Source organism: Brachypodium distachyon, chromosome 1 (genome assembly GCF_000005505.3).
Source record: "Brachypodium distachyon strain Bd21 chromosome 1, Brachypodium_distachyon_v3.0, whole genome shotgun sequence".
Lineage (NCBI taxonomy): Eukaryota > Viridiplantae > Streptophyta > Magnoliopsida > Poales > Poaceae > Brachypodium > Brachypodium distachyon.
In genome coordinates, this window is record NC_016131.3 from 19889178 (window position 1) to 19911461 (window position 22284).

General features: G+C 46.5%; 5 protein-coding genes and 1 non-coding gene across 7 annotated transcripts; 4 read left to right on the plus strand and 2 right to left on the minus strand.

The window, feature by feature from the left end:
* The first annotated feature begins 586 nt into the window (after positions 1-586).
* On the plus strand, positions 587-676 carry MIR7729A (microRNA MIR7729a). The gene has a single exon (NR_127013.1). It is a non-coding gene; the product is annotated as a microRNA MIR7729a (primary transcript).
* Positions 677-2700: 2024 nt separating this feature from the next.
* On the plus strand, positions 2701-3576 carry LOC112269731 (chromatin assembly factor 1 subunit p90-like). The gene is made up of 3 exons (XM_024456696.1): positions 2701-2746; positions 2828-3019; positions 3097-3576. Exons 1-3 carry the CDS (start codon positions 2714-2716, stop codon positions 3547-3549), a joined length of 678 nt encoding a protein of 225 aa, XP_024312464.1. The 5' UTR covers positions 2701-2713; the 3' UTR covers positions 3550-3576.
* Positions 3577-6784: 3208 nt separating this feature from the next.
* LOC112269730 lies at positions 6785-7955 on the plus strand. Its single transcript, XM_024456695.1, has 2 exons — positions 6785-7152; positions 7227-7955. Exons 1-2 carry the CDS (start codon positions 6817-6819, stop codon positions 7893-7895), a joined length of 1005 nt encoding a protein of 334 aa, XP_024312463.1. The 5' UTR covers positions 6785-6816; the 3' UTR covers positions 7896-7955.
* Positions 7956-10747: 2792 nt separating this feature from the next.
* LOC100831010 (secretory carrier-associated membrane protein 1) lies at positions 10748-14860 on the plus strand. The gene is made up of 13 exons (XM_003562830.4): positions 10748-10933; positions 11266-11331; positions 11429-11533; positions 11669-11731; positions 12018-12051; positions 12541-12663; positions 13203-13265; positions 13365-13458; positions 13560-13605; positions 13706-13773; positions 14125-14173; positions 14301-14366; positions 14453-14860. Exons 1-13 carry the CDS (start codon positions 10871-10873, stop codon positions 14537-14539), a joined length of 927 nt encoding a protein of 308 aa, XP_003562878.1. The 5' UTR covers positions 10748-10870; the 3' UTR covers positions 14540-14860.
* A 1319-nt stretch (positions 14861-16179) lies between these two features.
* On the minus strand, positions 16180-19246 carry LOC100830084 (internal alternative NAD(P)H-ubiquinone oxidoreductase A1, mitochondrial). 2 transcript variants are annotated; one of them, XM_003562827.4, is made up of 5 exons: positions 19094-19246; positions 17593-18491; positions 17308-17468; positions 17158-17223; positions 16180-17040 (listed from the first exon to the last, which is right to left on the minus strand). In XM_003562827.4, exons 2-5 carry the CDS (start codon positions 18422-18424, stop codon positions 16423-16425), a joined length of 1677 nt encoding a protein of 558 aa, XP_003562875.1. In that variant the 5' UTR covers positions 18425-18491; positions 19094-19246; the 3' UTR covers positions 16180-16422. The 2 variants fall into 2 exon arrangements, with proteins under 2 accessions (XP_003562875.1, XP_024312465.1); XM_024456697.1 differs by lacking the exon at positions 19094-19246 and having other exon boundaries at positions 17593-18711.
* A 1974-nt stretch (positions 19247-21220) lies between these two features.
* LOC100837023 (SOSS complex subunit B homolog) lies at positions 21221-22260 on the minus strand. The gene is made up of 2 exons (XM_003560037.4): positions 22102-22260; positions 21221-21862 (listed from the first exon to the last, which is right to left on the minus strand). The coding sequence occupies exons 1-2, from the start codon at positions 22114-22116 to the stop codon at positions 21419-21421; spliced, it is 459 nt and encodes a 152-aa protein (XP_003560085.1). The 5' UTR covers positions 22117-22260; the 3' UTR covers positions 21221-21418.
* Positions 22261-22284: the final 24 nt, after the last annotated feature.

Genomic DNA, 22284 nt, shown 5'->3' on the forward strand with positions numbered 1-22284 from the left:
TTTTGTATTTCGCTCGAGGCCACAAATTTCTGGAGACGACATTGGTGGGCAAGAACCGTCACAGTCACCATGTTCGTCGTGCTCGGTCCCAGGCTAATTTTTTTAAATAATACGATTTTTTTAATCATTTTTAATACACGTTTTTTAAAAATTTCAAAAATAATACGGCCTCGGCCTGGCCCATGCCGATTGGGTCTAGTCGGCCTGGCCGAAGCAGATTGGGTCCAGTCGGCCTGGCCCAGGCCGGCTGTTCAGCACATGGGCCCCCCATGAGGCAGTCGGCTTGGCCCAGACCGACTAAAGCTCAGTCGGCTATGCGGGGGCCGACTGGCCAGTCGGCCTAGCCGTGGCTGAAAGGGGCCCGGGCCCCCGGAATCTTTCCTTTTTCCCTTTCCCTTCCTCCCTTCCCATCCCTCCCGTGCCCGAGCCCAGCCAGACGAGCCGCCCCTGCTTCTTCCTCCTCCTTGTTTTCTTCTGTTCTTCCTTTTCTCCTCAAATGCCCCAATTTTCTAGCCCAAATTAGTGCATATTGATCCCATTTAACCCACGAAATCGCATCCCCTACCTAGTTGGCACACAAAGACACCTCGATCTACTGTTTTCATAGGCCATGTAGAGCTAATTTTGTGGTGCAAAGTTGGAGCAATGGTGGTGGTTTGGAGGAGTTTGGAGGTGGTGGTGGTGCTCATCCGGTGAATGTGAGGCTGCTCGAGGTTGGGGTTCACACGTTTCAAGGGTAAATCCTAATCTCTCACGTATTTATCCTATAATGTATATGTTTACGAGGATACGAGTGTATGTATATATAGAAGTATGTTTTAGCGTTTGGTAGTGCTCATTATTTTGGACAACGGTTAATGTCGTACTGCTTACTATTTGATGCGTCTAAATATTATGGCCGGTAGTAATATGTTTTGATAGACTAGATTTTTTTTATGCCGTACTATTTAGTATTTGACGCGTATTAATATTTTAAATCTGCCGTACTGTTTAGTATTTGACGCGTCTAAATAGTATGGCCGGTAGTAATATGTTTTGGTAGGCTAGATTTTATTTATGCCGTACTGTTTAGTATTTGACGCTAATATGCCGTACTGTTTAGTATTTGACGCGTATTAATATTTTTAATATGCCGTACTGCTTAGTATTTGACGCGTCTTATTATTTTTTATATGCCGTACTGCTTAGTATTTGACGCGTCTAAACATTTTTTAGGCATCAGAGATGTCCGGTATAGTGAAGTTTGTTTTTTTACTACGGTTCCGGTACTGTCTTAACAACTGAGCACGGAGCTGATCTGAGTCAATTTAAGTATGTGGAGTTGGATCTAACGGCCCCTCAAACATGGACGTTTAGTCAGTTGCAGGAATGGTTGGTAGGATGTTTAGCGTTCAATCCTGAAACATACAACGTCCGTGTGCAAGCATTGTGGACCAAGTCAAGTTCAAATATTTTCTGGGTTTTGAGGCCGATAGACCGGACATCAAAGTGGGTGCGCTGATTAGAAAGTTGCGAGAAAAGGGGAACTACACCTGTCGCCTTAATCCAGGTTGTCGCTCATGAGACCAATCCAGCTTAAAGGCGAGGGTATTTTCCATGGCACGGTGAAGTATTTCAGAGATACACGCCAGAGAGCTGAAATGCATATCATGAACAACCCAAATACACCGTATTGTGAAAAGGTTATGAGGTACATGGATGAGAAGATGGAAAAAGCTAGGTCTCATACTGTCGTCGCCATCGGTAATCAAGAACACAGGTTTGAGGTACGCTTGCCAACTGACAAATTCGGTTGTGGAAATGAATTGAGGACACAGGAGGTGAAGATTGGAAATGAAGCGTGGCCAACGTGTGAGTGCACCTGCAACAAACCAAAATTGCTTCACCTTCCTTGCTCACATGTACTTGCTGATTGCGGGCAGCTAGGGATGGACGCAATCTCATTTGTGTCTCCCTATTACCTGAAAGAGTATGTGCTTAGCACATGGACGGTGAGATGCTAGGGTTTCGTGCAATGTGCAATTTCAACAAGGTAACCCCTGGTGAAAGGCGGTACATCCCTGACCTCGGGCTACTGCGGACAGGCACAGGCAAACGCCCGTCCAGGCACATCTGAAATGATATGGATGAATCTGAAACCGGAGGACCTTCACGACAATGTTTTCTATGCAACCATTTTGGCCATAGGGACACTTATTGTCCAACTTTCGATATTGGCGGAGCTACTGCCCGTGGAAGAGGGAGATGTGGACGACGAGGGAGAGGAAGAAACTAGACTATGGCCTTAATATGTACTCTATGTGAAACTATGTGTTAATTTGTACTATATGCTTTAATTTGTACTCTGTATGGAACTATGTTATAATTTGTACTCTATGTTTTAATTTGTACTTTATGTTTTAATTTCTACTCTATGTGGAACTAAGTTTTATTTTGTACTCTATGTGAAACTATGTGTTAATTTGTGCCCTATGTTTTAATTTGTACTCTGTGTGGAACTATGTGTTAATTTGTACGCTTTGTTCAACTATGTTTTAATATGTACTCTCAGTTTAATTATGCTTAACTTTGCATTGTATGTCTAACTATGTTTATAAATGCAATAGAAAGACTGAAATTAAAAAAAGGCGGGAAACGGTGGCGGGAAAGGGAGGCGGGAAACGGTGGCGGTAAACGGTGGCGAGAAAACCAGACGGGAAACGGTGGCGGGAGAATGAGTTTGAGAGCCTATAATAACTCATCTCCAGTAGTCATCCAAGCATCCTTCCTACTACTATTTTTTCTAATATTCCAGTGTCCCCCAATGAGTTTGCCTTGCTCCGACTAGGGCGAGAGGCCGAGGAAGATGAAAGAAGCGATGTTGCCTCCGGGGGTGGAACATCTCAGGTGTTGGTGCGGCAATCTATGCAAGGTGAAGGAGGTGACATATTTTTCAGATAAGCTGGGCATGAAGTTTTTCATGTGTGCGAACTATGAGCATGATCCACCTATCCCGGTTTCGCCGTACGACAAGCCTCCGGTAAGCACATATAGGTGTGCTTAAACATGTTGTGTGTGTCATATTCGATTTATTTGTAACATTAGGCTATTTTGTAGTCTCCTCCGCCCCTATGCATGTGGTATCGTTGGATTGACACGGAGATGCCAAGTTGGGCGGTGGAAGAGATTAAGACTAGGTCACGAAGTGCATGGCAGCGTTTCCACGCGGAGGAGCGTGCGGCAAAAACTGCAGCTCAGGAGAAAGAGGAGCAAGAGAGAGAGCTCAAAGAGCATAGGGAGGAACAACGTCGTTACTTTGATGAAGCATTGAGGAAAAACATGAAGAAAGCGCTTGGCATGCAAGAAGAGGAACGAAGGCGCAAGGATGCTCGTGAGGCAGAAAGGGAGAGGCAAAGAGAAAGGGCCGTTGTGGCAAAGGCTGCAGAAGAACGTGGCGATACGAGCGGAAAATGGCCTAAGTGGACTCGGCAGTGCTTGTACTGTGTTTCAATTGTATTTCCTATCTTTAATTCTGTCCAATTGCGGTATTATCGATGTATGTTAATTTAGTCGTATCCTGGTTCCGTAACGAGCACATTATCAATGCATGTTAATTTATCCAAGTTGTCAAGTCTTTCAGTTCAAAAAACCCGCAAGGAATCAACATCAAAATTGTCCAGCACATTATCGATGTATGTTAATTTATTCAAGTTGTCAAGTCTTTTAGTTCAAAAAACCGCAAGGATTCGAGACAAAAATTGGGTCTCGGCCGTGCATGCATTAATCATGTAACCAACTAGTTTTGGCGAAACTGATTAGCCTAATTAGTTCCAATCGGGCTCGGCGAAACCATCTGCATCCAGTCGGCGTGGCCGAAACCGACTGCTCCAGTCGGCCTGGGCGAAACCAACTGGGATTCAGTCGGCCACGGCGAGGCCGACTTGGCCTAATCCGCTTGGGCCAGGCCGACTGGGCCCATTCAGCCTGGACGAGGCCGAAGCCGTATTATTTTTGAAATTTTTGAAAAACACGTATTATTTTTAAAAATGATTAAAAAAATTGTATTATTTAAAAAAATTTAGCCGGTTCCGGCAGGTACAATATCGCCCAATCAGCTCAGGCCCACCGACCAGGTTCTCGCTAGCTAACACCTCCTTGACGCTTCTCTCATGGGTATGTTCGTTAGCTATTTGGAACCGGTCAGCTGGGGCTCGAATCGAAAAGTACTATTCAGCAAAAAATCGATGCTATATTGTTTTTTCTAGAAATAGAGGAGCATAGCTCCCGGTTTCAATAACACAACCAGAGTTGTTCACATGTGTTAAAGGTCCAACAGAAATACTCCCTCCGACGTTCTAGTTTTTGCACACATACCGATGAACAAAAACATCAGGCATGCTACCTTGCAAATCGAGTCTGCCCAAGACATCGGCCCTTTTTATCCTGCTTTATCCAATCACATGAGTCTTCACATGCAGCAATTGGTCAATGTGCTGCCATTGTTTAATGCATGCAACTACTACAGCTATGATGCGGGGTTGAAAAGGTTCTACGCCTCATATAAACGGACATAAGTATTTGAATAATACGCCGGAAATAACTGGACGAAGGGAGTAAAAAACAATGGATGGTAAACTTTGATCGCCGAACAACAAGGGACGAACAATCAACAGAACACTCTACTACATTAGTGCTCTCTCCGTTCCATAATTCTTGTCTCAAATTTGTTAAAAAAAATGGATGTATCTATTTCTAAAAAGTGTCTAGATACATGTAAGATTTGGACAAGAATTATGGAACGGAGATAGTACTTATTACAGTCATAACCAAAACGTTGATGCTATATTGTTATAATTTACTTCATCTTTTCCCACTTTCTTCTTTTTTTTGAACACTTCCCACTTTCTCGAGTAGTCCCTGCGGAAAAAAAGTACAACTCCGATTGGGTTTAAGGGAACCGCGCCTATATACACTTCAATTTCACTTTTTGCAGTTTGACGATGATATCCCAGCCGGGTAGCCAAGTACCGACCGAAGAAGATGGCCGAATCAAGGCATGAGTCAACCACCTGGCCTTGGAAGATGCCATACAAGAGAAGGAATCCATGTACGAAGATATAGTAGAATTGTAATCATAGATAACTTGTAAAGGAAGAATCCTAAGTAGATTAGGAGGCGGAGTCCCAGTTGGGTACGAACCCGGCTTCGCCCCAAACCCTAGCTACTCGACTATATAAAGTCAAGCCAGGGGTGGACAGTACACAACTTGCAATATCGTACACAAATATTAGATTGCCAACATGATGTAGGCTTATCTCCACGAGAAGGGATCAGTCGAACATGTACAAAAACCCTTGTCTCTTTCGCTAATTGCCAAATTCGCCCTCCTCCTCCAACTACTCTCTCGTCGGCCCTGCTCTACGATCATCTTTCGTGATGGTATCTGTCTCTGAGATAAATTGAACCAACCTAGCACTATCACATGTTGAAGCATTGTCAACCTTGCTGAACTCTTCTTCTTTTTCTGTTCGACCATCTTTGTTGTCAATTCTGTCTGTCTTCATGCATAGCAAGAACGACGTCCATATTATCAGAACACGCAGCAATGCGATGGCATCCCGTGCGCATCGCCAACTCCAGACCGATGCAAAGGGCATGAGCCTCGGCCGAGAGCACGTCCTGCACCACCTCCATCTTCCATGTAACAGCCCAGATAAACCCATGCCAGACGATTGTACTTCTCGGCGAGAGAAGATATCCAGTGCTCCCACCCCTTAGGGTGCTACAGTGCTTCCAACGCACGGTAGCACCCCTAAAAAGTTTTCAAAAATTTCAAAATAAAATGAAAGAGTTCATAAGATATATGTCTACCATATCATAAAGTTTTAACTTCAAATTCATTATACACAGAGAGAAACAAACAAACAAATGGAAACATGAATAGTGTCAGAAATTTTGTCTTTTTTGTTTTTATCTTTTTGCGACCTACTCACATCTAAATTTGTCTTTTTTGTTTCTCTATGCATATAATGAATTTGGATTGGAACTTTGTGACATGGTAGACACATATCTTATGAACATACTCAATTTATTTCAAAATATTTGAAAACTTTTTAGTGGTGTTACGGTGCGTTGGGAGCACGAGAGCATCCTAAGGGATGGTAGGACGGGATATCTTCTCTTCTCGGCGATGCATGGCTGGGAAAAACCTCCCTCTGATTGTGTCAAGCTGGATGTAAACCACTTGATGCTATCTTCTTGTGATAATCTGCCGAGTAGAACAATTTGGCAGCCATGCATCATTCCAAATATTGATCTTATCGTCTTTTCCCACTCGCCACAAATGACCTAAAACATGATCTTATCGTCTTTTCCCACTCGCCACAAATGACCAAGTTTTAGGTTGAGACAATTGTCGGAAAAAAAAGTGATTTTGTAAAATTTACTCATTTTATTTTGAGCCCAAGAGTTCATCATTGCCTGTGCGTAAGCCGGCTTGTCTGTTGCCTTCTCGGCGGGCAGGCCCACCATACCGAAGCCCAATTGAGGCCAATTCCGATAAGGACACACAACTTCCGTATCAAATCAATCCACGCGAGCACCGCCTTGATCACGGCGGACCGCATCAATCGCGCGTGCCATGGATCTGCCGGACGAGTTGCTGGACGATGTCCTCCGGCGCATCCCTCCGCAGCGCCTCGCCGCTTGCCGCCGCGTCTGCGGGAACTGGCGCGCCGTCATAGACGGACGCGGGCTGGTGCTCGCGCACCTCGCGCCGCGCCCGCCGCGCGGCATCTTCATCAAGTTCATCAGCTCTCCGGCTCCGACAGCCACCGTATGCACCTCGCCTTCGACCCGACGGCATCGCTGCACTACCACGTGCTCCACTTCCCCGACGCTCATCCGGAGGCGTCATCTCTGATGGCAAGCTACGACAGCACCCGTGTGCCCGACGGAGTGGCCTCCGAGCTCGTACGCTGTGCAAGTGTTCTCGTCGCGAACCGGGCAGTGGGTGCAGAGGGACTTTATCCGAGAAGGCGATGCCGTGGTTGCCGTGCCAGACCTGTGGTCGTCGGATCAATACGCACCGTGTATATGGCACGGCCTTCGGTGCCACGCTGTGTATTTACAAGGAGTGTTCTACCTCCATTGCCTTGGTGGATTCATTATAAGGTTATTGGCGTACTCTTTCTCTTTATCCTTCTGTATCTAATTTACTCTTAGTATTAAACACGGTTTTATTGTAGGTTGTCATGGCTAGAAGACAAGTATATAACGATCAAACTCCGAGATTAAATACCCTTTTGAGGCAACCAAGATCACGTAGAACCGATGGATATGACGGAGGTAATGTGCCCTGTGGGTACTTGAGCAAATCAGAGCAGGGAGTTTACTATACCCTTGTCCATGGATACAAACTTTGGGTATGGGTATTGCGCGAAGCATCAGAAAAACGTCCAAGGCCAGAGTGGGAGCTCAAGCATCAAGCTGACCTCGAGCTCTCTTTGCGGCGACACTACAACAATTCCCTCGGAGGAGATGGGATTGGCAAGTCGTGGGTCTTAGAAGAGACACTTGAGGCACTATCAAATCACAGAGGAGACCATGGATGGGACTCTAGTGATGAAGATAGTATCATTGATGTTCAGGGAGAAAGACGGATCAATAAGCCGGAGGGTTACATACAGAGCTACGACGGCATGGACTTATTGTGCTACCATCCTTACAAGGAAATCGTTTTCTTGTGCAGCCATTACAATGGATTTGCTTACTACCTGGGTAGCTACAAGTTGGAGTCCTTGGGGCGACTTCGCCCAGGCGGTCTATTTCAATCAGATCATGCGGCACCTACGGTTGATTCGATTGTCTATACTCCCTGCATGGATGACCTGCTTCATGCTCATCATGATCTATGATGAACAGGTATTATGGAATAACTAGTGTATAGGTAGCAAGCTAGTTATAGTTGAAGCACTGTCAAAATATGTTTTTTTCGTTGGAAAATTTGGCGCCAGCCTGTATGTTTTCTAGTTTTTCGAATTTCTTCTTTGACAGAATGTGACTAACTCACTTGGAGCATTGGTTTTCTCTGGAGTTTTTAACCCTTGCGCCCTGCGAGCCCCTCCTGCGACTCACGGGGCGACACCCCCGCCGCCACCTTCCAGCCCCTCTCCTCCACGCCTCTCCCCTGCCGCTGCCGCCAGCGGCGGCAGGGCCTTCCCACCGTCCCTTCTCTCCTCCCCTCCCCCGTCCTCTTCTCTCCTCCCTCAGGCTCGCGTGTGGCGGCGCGATTTCGGTGGCAGCGCCCTGATCTGCAACGGCGCAGGTGCGTGGTGGCTTGCGTGCGGCGACGGTGGCCTGATCTGCAACGGCGCAGGTGCGCGGTGACTCACACGGTGGCTCGCGGAGGGGCGACAGGGTGGTTTTTTGGCGGCGGCAGGTCTTCGTTGCTCCCCGACGGGCCTCGCGCGGCTCCAGGTCAGCGGCACGGTGCTGCGGGACAGCGCGCCTGCCACATTGGTTGCTGTTGCGTTGTTGCTGCCTTGCTGGTTGTTGGGTGCAGGCCGCGCTCGTTCGCCCTGCGGGCTGCCGGGGCTGCTGGTGCTCCCATAGGTGTGGCGCGTGGTGGTTGACGCCAACGAGTTGGGTGGCCGGAGTTTTGGATGGCTCAGGAGGTGGCTCAAGGTGCGTGCTTGGTGTGTGTTGGCGGCTTGGTTAGCCACACGCGGGTGACCGACGCCTGGAGGGAGGCAGGCGTTGGTGTTTGGCCTGATGTGGTCATCGGCGTTGCATAGCAGGTTTGCGGCGCATGCTTTTGCTCCCATCCGGCGGCACCTCGTGGGTGTTGTCGTGTGCACGACGGCTAACCGCAGACATGGGCGTCCACGCCGCAGGTCTGGGTTTGCCGGTGCACAGGCCGTTTGGGCCACTGCCAACACCTTCTCGATTGGTTCGCGTGTGCGGCATATGGTGGCCTCTGATGGTGGGGTGGTGGGCCATCCAGGTGTCGAACTAGTGTGGTTATCGGTGGTGCTAGGACTTGGTTGATGTACCTTCGCGGTTGCTGCGGTTACGTGAGTGTTGATCGTGGCCTCCGGCCGAAAGCCTTGCCTGACCTCTATCGGTACCGACCACGGCGATGCTCTTGGGCGTCGTTTCCTCCATGGTGGCGTCGTCGAGGTGGCTCGATCCACCTCCATGCCTCGTGGTCTAATTCTTCGGGTGAAAACCTAGATTTGGCTTGCCGGATCGGACGACGATGGCATTGTTGATGTCGTTTCCTTGTCGGAGGCGTTGTTCTTGGAGGCTAACCTCTTGGCTGGAGCGTGTACCGGCGGCATACGCCTTGACTTTACCACAAGTCTTGGGCACCCTCACGTCATGCTAGTGTGCTACCTTGGACGGCATGATGTACGGCTATAATCTATCCTCCGATCTTTGTTGTCTTCCTTTGTGACATGACTCGCAAGAATCAATGGTTAAATCATCATCGATTGAATCTTGTTTCTTTTAAAGGAAAATTTGTAGCCCCTACAACCGATAGAGGTATTAATTCAGAAAGTGAATATTTCTTAGTTAGGATCTCGACAATATATAACAATAGATTGGTTGTTAATTAACTTTCTATCTAAAAATAAATATAATGAAGTTGCTAAATCTTGTAGAAATAGGTACAGTTTTCTTATTTGACTTTTTGACCATGGCATGAGAGTCTTGACTTGTTGAATTGTCTTCCTTTGCCATGTGGAATTGATCGCGCCACATGGGCGTCTTGACTCATGCTTGGGAAATGTTGACTTAGTCGTCGCCACGTAGGATTTACGGCACGGCCCATATAAGGGTTTTATTTTACTACAACATTACCCATTTTCATTACATCACTACACTGAATGCAAAGACAAGATTAATTATTCTTCAGTTATGGACATACGAAAATAGACCTAATATTTAATAGATAGTTTGAATGGACAGCAACAATAGTAAATTTTAGGGTGAATTGTTTAGAAGAGAAGTCTACCTCTTTTATGCATTTTGCACGTTTAATTCTTTTCTTACACCGTGACATCTGCGGCTTGTTTAGTCAATTTGAGCTCCCAAATTCCTATTATACAAGGTTCTTCAGTTCCATCAAAATATTTGCAATTTTCAGCATCTTACCGCACAACACACAAATATTTATAAACTCAGGACCAAAGAAATCGCTAAATATAAAAAATGAAAAAAGAGAAGACGAAAGTTTGGCCTGCGACTATACATGGCCATCGGGCTGGAAAGCCTGAAAGCCCAGCGGGCTTGGCCCGGCACAAAACTAATCGGGCCGGGCGGGCCTGAGGCCCCACCTGTGCTTCATCCTCAGGCCCTTGGGCCGGTTTGGCACGACCCGTTTATATTTTTATTTTTTTTAGTTTTTATATATTTGGCCCATCTATGCTCAAAATTGTGGGCCGCCTAACAATTTTGGTCCATTATTTGGCTACTTTGATCAATTCTAACCCTTTTATTTATTTATTTTCTTAGATGGACCTTATGCAGAGCTGGACTTCGTCGGGCCCTGCCGGGCCTTATCGGGTCCAGGCCAGGGTGACTGGGTTTCGTGCCGTGCCTGGACCGGAAGGACACGTTTTGGGGCCGGCCTGGCCCCTCTATTCTCGAGCTTCACTAGGCCGCGCCCAGGCCGGGCCTGTTTAACCTGTACGGGCCGGGCCAGCCCGTTGGCCATCTATGCCGGTCGTTCCGTGTGTGCGGGCGGGTTAACTCGCCGGTCGCTAGAGCCATCGCCGTAACTGATATCTGGCCCAACTGGGCGTGGCGGGGCGGTGCTGTTTCTGGCACGACCGCACGACTCATCTCCTCCATCGTCGGTGCAAGCAAGCGCGCCGACGCGAGCGAGATGGCGGGGCGCTACGACGGCGGCAACCCCTTCGAGGAGGAGGAGGACGTGAACCCTTTCTCGGTAACCAACCAATCCCCTCCCCCTACCTACGCTAAACCATCTCTCTAGTTTCTAGGATCCCCGTTCCGCCATCGGCCGGATGCGGTGGATCTAGCTTCCTTCTACGGCTTTCGGTTAAGCGTTCGCTTGCGTTCGGATCTTAGTAGGACGCAGATCTGACCACGCCTCGGCGATGGATAAACCCATGCCTCTCTTTTTTTGTTATTTCGTCCATCTCGCCATCGCCAACGCTGCTAGTGCTCGGGGGATTTGCACTGGACTGATGACGAAATTGTGCCAAAACCCTTACGTGTGCTCCCCGAGTTGAAATTTTGCGGGTGGTTTCTTGGTAGGAACAAGCGCGAGGAAAACCTGGCGGACAGTCCAACTTTGGCGGCGGCGGAGCCTTCTACATGCCGGTATGGTGTTCCTTGTTCTGTTGAGAATTAAATTTGGGGTTGCATTTGCTTTTAGTTGCTGACTGCTCATTTCTGTGCGACTTATACTGTAATGTAGAACCCCAGAACCGTGGCTCCTCCTTCTAATTCAAGGCTTTCGCCCCTTCCCCCAGAACCCGCAGATTTCAGTGCCACCGTGGATATCCCTCTCGGGTCGTCTAAGGTTTGTGTGATTGTGATGTTTATTCCTGTCAGATGCAAAGTGCACACCCATGAAAACTGTAGCCAAAAGGAAATACTGAGGGTGTGCATAGATAATGTTTACTTCCCATTTGCATGTCCTTCGTGAATGCTCCAGGACCTGAAGAAAAGGGAAATGGAGCTGCAAGCGAGGGAAGCAGAGTTGAACAAGAGGGAGAAGGTACATTACACCATTGAGTACATATTTGTGCAATTATGTCACTTTCTAATTGTAGCAAATATGATAAGTCAATAACCGAGTTTATTTTAGGCTTTAGGCTGTCTTAATTTTTCATTTTGAACTATGAACGGTAGTCTTCAATGCAAACTAATTTCTTAAAGTTCATTTAGGACTTTACTTGCTATATCTGCTTTTTAGTAACTGTATTCCTCACATTATACTACGTAGTTGATTTGAGCCAAAAGTTTCTGATTCTTACGCTGCTACTATTAATTTTATTTACTAGGAACTGAAAAGAAGAGAGGAAGCTGCAGCACGAGGTAAACGTTTCATTTATTTTCTTTCACAGATGACGTGTTAGAAGCAGTTCTCCTTGATAGTCCTTTTAATATTTCCTATTCAGTTTCTTCGTGAGAGTCCGAGCAGTGCAGTACTCCCCTTGAGTTATATATTGCTGTTTTCCAAGTTTAAACCAAACTTAGTCTCTTTTTTCTTTTACTTTCTTGTTCACTGTCAACACTCAACAGATCTTTATATTTGATCATATGTTTAGAACTAGAAATGTATCAGGGAAGGACACATGATAGAGTTGTATAGAACAAGTATAACTACTGCACATCATAACATTTCATATCTTAAACAAACTTCTGATAGCTTTCATAGTCAGTTTGGATATTCTTGTAATTTTTTCACAGTAGAGCATCCATTTGAAGACTGTGTTATCAGTTGTTTTCAACAGGAAATTTCATTAATCGTCGTACTCATGGGTAGTCAAACTTCTTTTCCCTTTGTTTTTTATGATTTTGTAGCTGGTATTGTCATCGAGGAGAAAAACTGGCCTCCTTTTCTACCACTCATCCACCATGATATTGCCAATGAGATTCCGACTCATCTTCAAAGAATGCAATACTTTGCATTCGCATCATTTCTTGGTATGTTCCCTTCCTGTTCACAAAATTGCAAAATCTTATACTTAGATGAAGAAATTTATCCTTCAAATGCAATGGTGGTGGACAAACATTTTTTTTTCCATATCGTATATATTTTTCTCATAAAGATCTCAGATGGTAAACTCTCTTTTTCTTGATATATGGGCAAGAGATTCTTTTCAAATTTCACATGGTGGTTGAAATAATCTTCACATGTGTTTCCTCAGTTGTCAGCCACTCAGCCACAGCATAATTAAATATATAGGAAGATGCAATTCTTAATGTCATTAAGGGCTATAACTCTGTATTCCTGCATTACCAAGATTACAATATATGTTAATAAGGTTTTGGAAGTACTGGTAGAAGATTTTTGGGAAGTCCTTAACTGTATTTAAAGCCTGCATTATTTTCAAATTTTTGGAGAGCTAACCACATTTCAGTTCTAATATTTTTTCAGACGTAGAAAGTTATGCTATTAAGAATATATAAACCTTCTTTTGCATATAGCAAGACTAAATAAAGCTTTCTCTGGCATTGAATAGGTTTGGCTTGCTGTCTCTTCTGGAACGTCATAGCAGTTACTTCAGCTTGGATCAAGGGGGAAGGTAATACTCCAGCCTTTTTGGTGTTTCCCGTGGCCTATGCATCTATATAATTATTTTATATCTTTTGAATGAGTGGTATATTGATCTATCCTTGTTCAGGTGTGAAAATCTGGTTGCTAGCAATAATCTACTTCATCTCTGGTGTTCCTGGTGCATATGTGTTATGGTATCGCCCTCTTTATAATGCTATGAGGTATGTATTTGAAAGCTTACTGTATCCTTTTTGTCTGTCCCTTTCTCCCCCCTGGTTCTTGAATATGAATAAGTAACATTTCCTGGCAATTTGTTTTGTAGGACTGACAGTGCCTTGAAATTTGGATTGTTTTTCTTGCTTTACTTGGTAAGTGTGATGAGTAGTTTACTGATTGCCTTGGTTTATCTGTGTAATATTCAATATTCAAAACCTACGTAAATATAATGCTTAACTTTCTGACTTGCAGTTTCACATTATTTTCTGCATATTTGCTGCTGTGGCTCCTCCCGCTGTCTTTGAGGGAAAGTCTCTGGCGTAAGTCTCTTGCTTGTATATATTCTGGCAATGGCATTATGAAGACTGGAATCAGCGGCCTTCCATTGATTTTTACTAAGATAATGTCAGAAAGAGAGTTGCATGAATTGTATATTACACATTTTGATGCACCTACAGTAGCATATTTCAATTTGTAGATGGGCATCATATAGCAAATCTCCCCATAGTTGGACTCACCTTAATTGAGTTACTGAATTTTCTTCATCCTTCACTGCTTCCATAAAAACATGAAAATGCTTCTCTTCTTGAAAATATGGTAGCCCAAAATATTTTTTCCATACATCATTTTGGACTTTGCCTTGGACTTAATTCTATTTTATGCTCTTGTAGAGGAATTTTACCGGCAATTGATCTTATCAGCGTGAATGCTTTAGTGGGGGTAAGTACAGCAGCTGATCATAGACACATGGTTTTGAACTTCTGTTTGAATCACTAGTGTACTAGTCAGATTCCTGATGCCATGATGTTCTTTAACTGGCGAAGTAACTGACAGAATTATTCTGCAGATCTTCTACTTTGTTGGATTTGGATTATTCTGCCTCGAGTCATTGCTCAGCATCTGGGTTATCCAGGTCAGTCTTTCGATGAGCGACCCTTCTGAGTTCCAAAATATACTGAAAAGTGAATTATCTAAGCCTTTTTGGCATTATGCTTGCAGCAAGTGTATATGTACTTCCGAGGAAGTGGGAAGGCTGCAGAGATGAAGCGTGATGCAACAAGGGGCGCTATGAGAGCAGCATTTTAATTGTCACAAATCTCAGATGATGACAGTGTCTCAAGCGTAATTCCATGGATACATCGTGCCATAAACAGACATATATGTGTTCCTTGGTTCTGACTATAATCTTAAGCTGGCAGTAGGGTATGTTTTCCTTGGCTGACTATAATCTTGAGCTGGCAGTAGGTTACTGTGATGTTACAGTTAACAGTGTATGACTTGTCCACTTCCCTTACCAATATAGAGCATGTGTAGTTCTTACATCTTTTTATCTGGCCTGGCTGTAAATGCTCTTTGCCCTGAGAGTAGATGAATGTGCCCTTATGATCTTTGTTGCAGCTTATCATACGTTTTACAGTGTGTCTTCCGTTTTTGTATACCTTTGTCTTGAACCACATCTTGCTGGGTGGAGTGGACGTCTTTATTTCGGCATGATGTACTCGGTGGTAAGCTCGTTGCAAATAGTAAATCTGGGCTGCAAAGCCCCATAGGATACATCTAGAATCGCATTGCAAATTGAGGATGCAAGCAGGATCCTGCATATGGTCAATCATAGTTCAATTCTCAAATCTTCTTCTCCTAGTTGAATTTTAAGATAAATTTGATCAGAAGATTTAAGAATTGGGCTAAATTTTGACCACCGAGCTCAAATATTGGTGACATGGCATGGTAATAAATGGAAAAAGAGAGGGATGTGATAACAAAATATGTTACCATAACATCACACAAATCAAGACAACATGAGTCTATACCATAATAAATGACACAATATCAAGACAAGATGAGTCTACACCATAATAAATGACACAATGAATGACACTACAAATAAGTTACTACCCATTATGAAGATAATACTCCCTCTGTTCAGCTTTTGGAGGCGCCTTATTCAAAATCCGCAATCCTCTTATATGAGGCGTCTAGGTTGTGACCAATCCTCTTCATCTATTAATGCTTTCCTATCCTACCTGCAACAGTTGTGATTGGTCCAAGAGATGCATGATTGGCTGTGCAATTGAGTAAAAAATGTAGTTCCTTGGTACCTGTGAAAAACTTAGGGTATGTTCGGTTTAAGCTCCAGTTCGCCCTGCCAATTTTACATGGACGGAGGGAGTACTAACTTAGACATACTCCCTTTTTTTCACAAAGAATGGCGTCCACGTTTTTCGAGGTCGAACTTTGACTAACGATTAGACCAATTGCATGTAGATTATATATTATAAATGTTATATCGTTGGAAAGGTTTTTGAAATACGAATCCAATGATGCTTTTCGAGGTCGAACTTTGACTAACGATTAGACCAATTGCATATAGATTATATGTTATAAATGTTATATCGTTGGAAAAGTTTTTGAAATATGAATCCAATGATATAATTTTTATAACACATAAATCTCAAATCATTAGTCTAATTGTTGATCAAAATAAAATCTTGAAATGCGTGCGTGCCATTCTTTGTGCATTTCGAGGTCTAACTTTGACCATCAATTACACAAACAAAATAGAAATTATATGTTATAAAAATTATACCTCTAGATTCATAGTACCTAAAAGATGTTTCCATGGTATACCTTTTATAATACATAATTAACTTTTTGTTTTTTCTAATTGTGTCGAAGCAAAACCTCAAAATGTGTGTGCGTTATATTATGGAACGGAGAGAGTAATCAAACAGAATAAAATGGGAGTTAATACTAGAACAGAGTAAAATTGGAGTCAATACTAACAGAACAGAGTAAAATGGGGTTGTATTAGCTAAAAAAAACCTGCTGTAATAAATCGAATCGTGAACATTATATGGAAGAACACAAAGAAAATCCTCAAACAAAATTTACGGCCGAAGTCTCTTATCCCCGCATGTTATTCAGAGGAACAGAGCCAGCCAAGCCCAGCGCCGCAGGCACGTACGTCTTCAGCCAATCCTGGTGTTGTCCCTGCCAAAGACGAGCGTCGTCGCCCAGTTGACTGCCACGTAGAACCTGTTCCTCCAGCTGACGACCCTGGTGAGGTACGCGGAGCGCCAGACGAGCCAGCTGACGAATCCGGCCATGGACACCCCCTTGGCGTCCTTGTTCTCCCTCAGGTCCACCAGCGCCTTGTACCGCCCCACGGACGCCATGCTCCCGAGGTGCTTGTACACGAACGGCTCCCCGAGGTCCGTCTTCTTCCCGCAGCAGTGCGCCTTGCCGCCGTTCTGCGCCGCCACTCGCTTGAGCAGCGCCGCCAGGTACTTGCCCTCCCGCTCCGCCACCTGCGCTAGCGCCGGGAGCACCGGCTTGCCCGTGCGCTCCAGGAACCCCGCGCAGTCGCCCAGCGCGTACACGTCGTCCGCCGACGGCACGCGGAGCCACTCGTCCACGCCGATCCTCCCGCCCGGGGACTTCGGGAGGTCCAGGGACTTGACGAACTCCGAGGGACCAACCCCCGTGGACCAGACCAGCAGCCCGTAGGGCACGCTGGTGCCGTCGCTCAGCACGATCTTGGTCGGCTCCACTTCCTTCACCACGCCCCTCACCAGCTTCACCCCGTACTGCAACACATTGACACAACCACCAAACAGTCAACTCCACTGATCTCGATCACAAATTCACAAATCCATAACGCTAGCTGTTGAGTTGGAAGTTCATGGTTCATTATATTACAGTACCTTGGAGAGGTGGTTCGTGGCGTATTGCCGCAGCCCGATGTCGAACGACGACAAGATCTCGTTCGCCTGGCAGGTAACAGATGAGAGATCCGATCAGGCGCAATGCCGGCATTGCATATTTGCATGTGTGTAAGTAGTAACTTGATTTACCTCGATGAGGGTGACCTTGACGTAGTCCTTGACATGCGCGTACCGCTCCCGCACGTCGCGGGTGATGAAGTCGCTGAGCTCGCCGCTGAACTCCACTCCGGTGGGGCCTCCGCCGACCACCACGCAGTGAAGGAGCCGCTTCTTCTCTTCCTCCGACAAGCCTTTTCAAAGGACACACAAGACAAGAACCGATCATTCATCAATCAGGCAGGTAACAGCGTGCACCAACCAAAAATACACAACTGACGATAAATTGGCGTGCAACGCGTTTGACGATTTGCTTACCTGGATTCTCCGAGAGCATGAGGTTGGTGAGGAGCTTGCGCCTGATCTCCTGCGCGTGGCTCACCTCGCGGAGGAACACGGCGTTCTCCTCCACGCCCTTGATGTTGAACGTGAGCGGCTCGGCGCCGCTGGCGATCACCAGCTTGTCGTAGGCCACCCTGAAGCGGTACGGGTTCCTCGGCAGCGTCCCGACGGCGGCCTCGTCGCTGGCCACCGTGCAGTGCACCTCGTGCCTCCGCGTGTCGACGCCGGTGCAGTTGGCGAGGAAGAAGAAGGACCCGGGGCGCGTGGCGAGCGCCGACTGGATCCGGCTCACGGGCTCCACCACGGACCGGAACTCGAGCGTGCCCACGCACGTCGACGCCAGCAGCGGGGTGAACACCATGTGGTTCCTCGGGGACACGCACACCACGTCGTAGGCGGAGGTGTCCACGTCCTTGAGGAACCGGAACGCCGCCCAGCCCGTGCCCAGGACCACCACGCGGGGCTTCTCGCCGGGCTTCGTCGGGCCCAGGTCCGGCACCGCCGCGCTGTGGTCCTCGGCGTCGGAGCACTCCACGGGCTCCGCCGCCGCCGCGGCCCCCGCGGGGTGAAGCGTCGGAGGCGTCGTGCTGATGCCTCTGTTCGGGTGGAGGAGATGGCCGGCGCCGCACTTGTCGGAGAGGCCGACGAGCGCGAGGCTGTGGAACGAGTGCGCGGCGCCGCGGTGCGCATTCGCCGCCTCGGCATTGCGCAGCGCGGAGGACGCCGGAGTGGGCGCGCCGCTCCCGGAGGCCATTCGCGAGATGGAACGCGACAGCTGGGAGCTCCTCGCCATCCTAGACCAAGCCATTGGTGGACTAGCGAGATGCTAATCTGAGGAACAGCTGGCTCTGCCCCAAGACTTTTACTTCAGGAACCTGAAAATCAGCCGATAGTTGGTTCAACAGGAACAGGAGTTACCAATGCATGTAATGCATAGACATGAAACCAACGACAGAACCGCACAGAATTTATATGCATTGACGAGACGTGCGCAGAAAGAACATGAGGAATGGGACTTGGCTTTGGTTTGTTCACTTCTTGGGTTTAAAGCCCAAGGCAAAAGGACCGGCCAGGAAGCCGGTATTGACCAACATCCCCAAGAAACTGGATGGAGGGTCCCGTGCGAGCTCGGCAAATACAACTACGATTTCATAAGTTTGTCATATTGTTCTCCAAGTAAATTGGCGACAGATCGAAGGAAAAGAGAACCTTCTTTTGAACAATCTACGCCCCAACTTTCAACTTGCACATCTAGAAGTAGGGGGCGTCTCGTTGGGAATATACGAGTGGACTCACGCACTGATTCCCCGGGGGAAAGATTGGAACAAACGCCGTGGAACCAATTAATTCGAGAATGCCCACACGCATTGCTTCCGCCGCCGCCGCCTGGTTGGTCAAGAAATCGATAGAAAAAAAAATCCATAGCTTCCGTGCATGGCAAACCCTTGCAAACATGAAGAAGAAGTTAAAGAATTACCGGTCAATCACCACGACGGCGATGGAAGCATCATCGCACGTACGCTGTCACCTCGGACGAACAGGAAGCTCGATCACCGGATCGTTGTGAAAAGGGTTTTTTTTTAGTGCAAAATAATGGAATGCGGGAAGATCTGGAGGACGAGTCGCGTGCCCTCCTGCCTTTCCAGACTTGCTGGAGGAGGAGAATATCCCGCGGCTCGGCTTGCGCAGCAAGAAGAAGGAAACGGAGGCCCCACGTGCCCTACGCCCTTGCCCTGGGAACTTGGCAAGCTACCCCGGTAAATTCTACGAGAAGATTCGCAGTTACAAATTACTTCGTCTTTCCTTTTCTTCCTCGACACTGCATGCCTACGACCAGGCTAGAGCCAGCTGTCACGTACCGGCCGGTCCATCGGCCGCTGAGATACTCGCGGATGCGAGGCGCACGGTCGTAAAAAGCGGGGCAGAAGTGCAGAACGGCGATCACCTGCACACTTACAAAGAGGAATATTATGAGATAAAAAAAGGTATTGCCTCCCTTTCCATTACTTTTTCTTGTATCAAAAAATGATTTGTTTGGATGTAGGCATTATGACACTGAATTGGTTCCAACCTGACCTGGTCGACCCGATCAAACTATTTCACTTATGATCTGGCCTGGTTGACCCAATCATGATATTGAAGGATGGGACCTTTTATCGATGCCGATGTCATAGGACTTGATATTGAATGTCTCTGTTTGGATTGTTTAGATATTAGAAACTCAAACTTGATAATACATATGTCAATTGTCTATTTGTGTAACATTTTAATAATATAAAAGTACAAGAATGTGTTGAATACTCTGCACAACAGCCACAACATTGTAGTAATTTTGACGACAAGCAAATAATTTTTTTAAATTATGACAATCACAACAACATAATAGCAATTGGCATGCATAATCCACCATAATGATAGCAACAACAAAATAAGAAATCCCAAACATAACCAACTTCTCACCTTATGCAATATTACAAGTACTTAGGTAGGAAGCACAAGTGACAAGTTATCAACGACAAATTCCTAACTTTCCCATAACAGGAAGTATATGTGATATGAATCAAACCCCATCATTCAACATCAATAAAAGCCATTAGTTCATGAAGTCCATGGGGAACTCCATAGGTGCTTGAAATTTGCGCTCACTAAGGATTGGCTCCCCAAGTCTCAGCTAGTCAGTCTGTACCCAAGCCATATCGGGAATAGAGAAGGAAATTTGAGGAGGTGAATAGAGAAGAAAAGAATTGCTTCGAGCAGTCGAGCCTGAGTCTTCGGTTGAAGAGGCAAGGAATCCTGAATGCCCACCAATGTCGAGCTATTTTGCTCCAATTTGGGCCCGACCCCAATTTTCATTGTGGATTGGGTACTCAACATTGAGCCCTAATACCATGGGTGAATATCTAGACCAGCCAAACACCTTGAATATTGGCATTCGGGGCTTACACAATGTCAATGTCTAATACTAAAGCCCAATTAATGTCTACATTCAAACAATGTGTCATATTAAACTTGTGTGATTGTGATTGTTTTGTTGTGTAGATGTCTACAAGAAGCCAAGTCTATAAATGCTTTGCTACGAGATGAGTAGAAGGTTCAATATTCTTTTAAGTAAGTGTTCCAAATGAACATGCTATGGTGCCAACTCGACTACATTAAGTGTTCTTTTCGAAAATAAAAGACAAGTCTATGCACAAAGCCGTTATTTTATTAACGGTTTTGCTATACATGGAGAAGTTATATATTTTTAGTCAGACATCAGTCGACGTGTTGGCTGTCGGATCTTAACACAATGGCAACACGTGGAAAGGGGGGGGAGATGGTACCCAAATCTTACTTCAACGATTTTAGTGTGTCGATTAAGATTTAAGGTAGACATAGCCACGTCATTTTATTAAAAGATGACAATATCTAGATAAACAACTCTTGTGTTGATCGATGATGACTGCGATGATATAGAATGTGAGGGGATGCTTATATAGCTGTTATTTTTTGCCACAATACCATAGCAATTTTAGCCAAACTAATTTTTGTATAACAAGATTAAAATCTAATCGAATCTTGAATTTGATGGGAGAGACTGAGCACCCGTGCTGTGAAAGTGGGGTGCATTATACATATTCTCCTTATATATATGCTCTGTGAAAAAAATGGTTTAATTACATTACATGAATGAACCTCCTTATATATATCCATAATGATAACACTACTCTCTGGCCGAAATTACTTGTCCCTAATTTAGCACAACTAACCGAGGGGCAGTTTCACTCAGCCGAGAGCAGGAAGCCTAACTAGAACGTTGGCATCAGTGCAGCGGCTTGAAGACCTGGGAGTAGGGCGAGACGACGGCCTCCTGCACCATCTTCCTGGGATCCCCGGGATCGCGCCCCCACCTCATCTCGCTCATGTTGGGCGTCTCCACGAACAGCATGGTGAACTCACCCACCTTCTCCGCGCGTCCTCTCTTGCCGGCCCGCAGCACGAGGCTGTTGCCCCGGTGGTAGGAGAAGATGCCGCCCGTGAGCCGCACGATGTCCCCGGGCTGGAAGGCTTCGCACTCGGCGCCCCACAGCATGAAATGCACGGCCGCCGTCTCGTCGGCCACCAGCGACATGCACGTCTCCTCCCTACCGTTGTGCGCGTGCCCGTGGGCCTGCCGGGCCGCCTTGTCGAGCACGATGAACGTGGTGTTCACGGTGTTGGTCGCCGCCGGGACGAGGTCCTCGAGCTGCACCGTCGTTGCTTCGGCCTACGTACAAGAGGTTTTAACCAGCGTAAGTGCATCATGAACTGGCTGTTCAAGAATCTGAGCTCGATCACTTCCAATTCCTGCTCGGTGTTTTTGGTGAAGCTGAAGCGGTTGTTCGGTTTTCGTCAGGCATTTGAACGAACACCTTGTGGCTGTCCGAGATAAAGTTTTGCGACCAACGGACCAAATGCGTGAGAGACAGGAGAAGGAAAGGAGGACGAAGGGTGCGGCGGGCTTACCCCTTTGAGCGCCATGGGGCACGGCGTGACCGCGTCTTTCCGCCGCCTCAGTTAGCCCTCGCTCGTCGCGTTTCTGCCCGCCGGCGAAAATGCCTCTCTAGTCTCCTGGGCGTCCGATCCGGAGATCCCCCGGTCCCGGCTTTTGTTTGTTTGGTGCAACCCGATCGCGTAGGGATTGTGTTT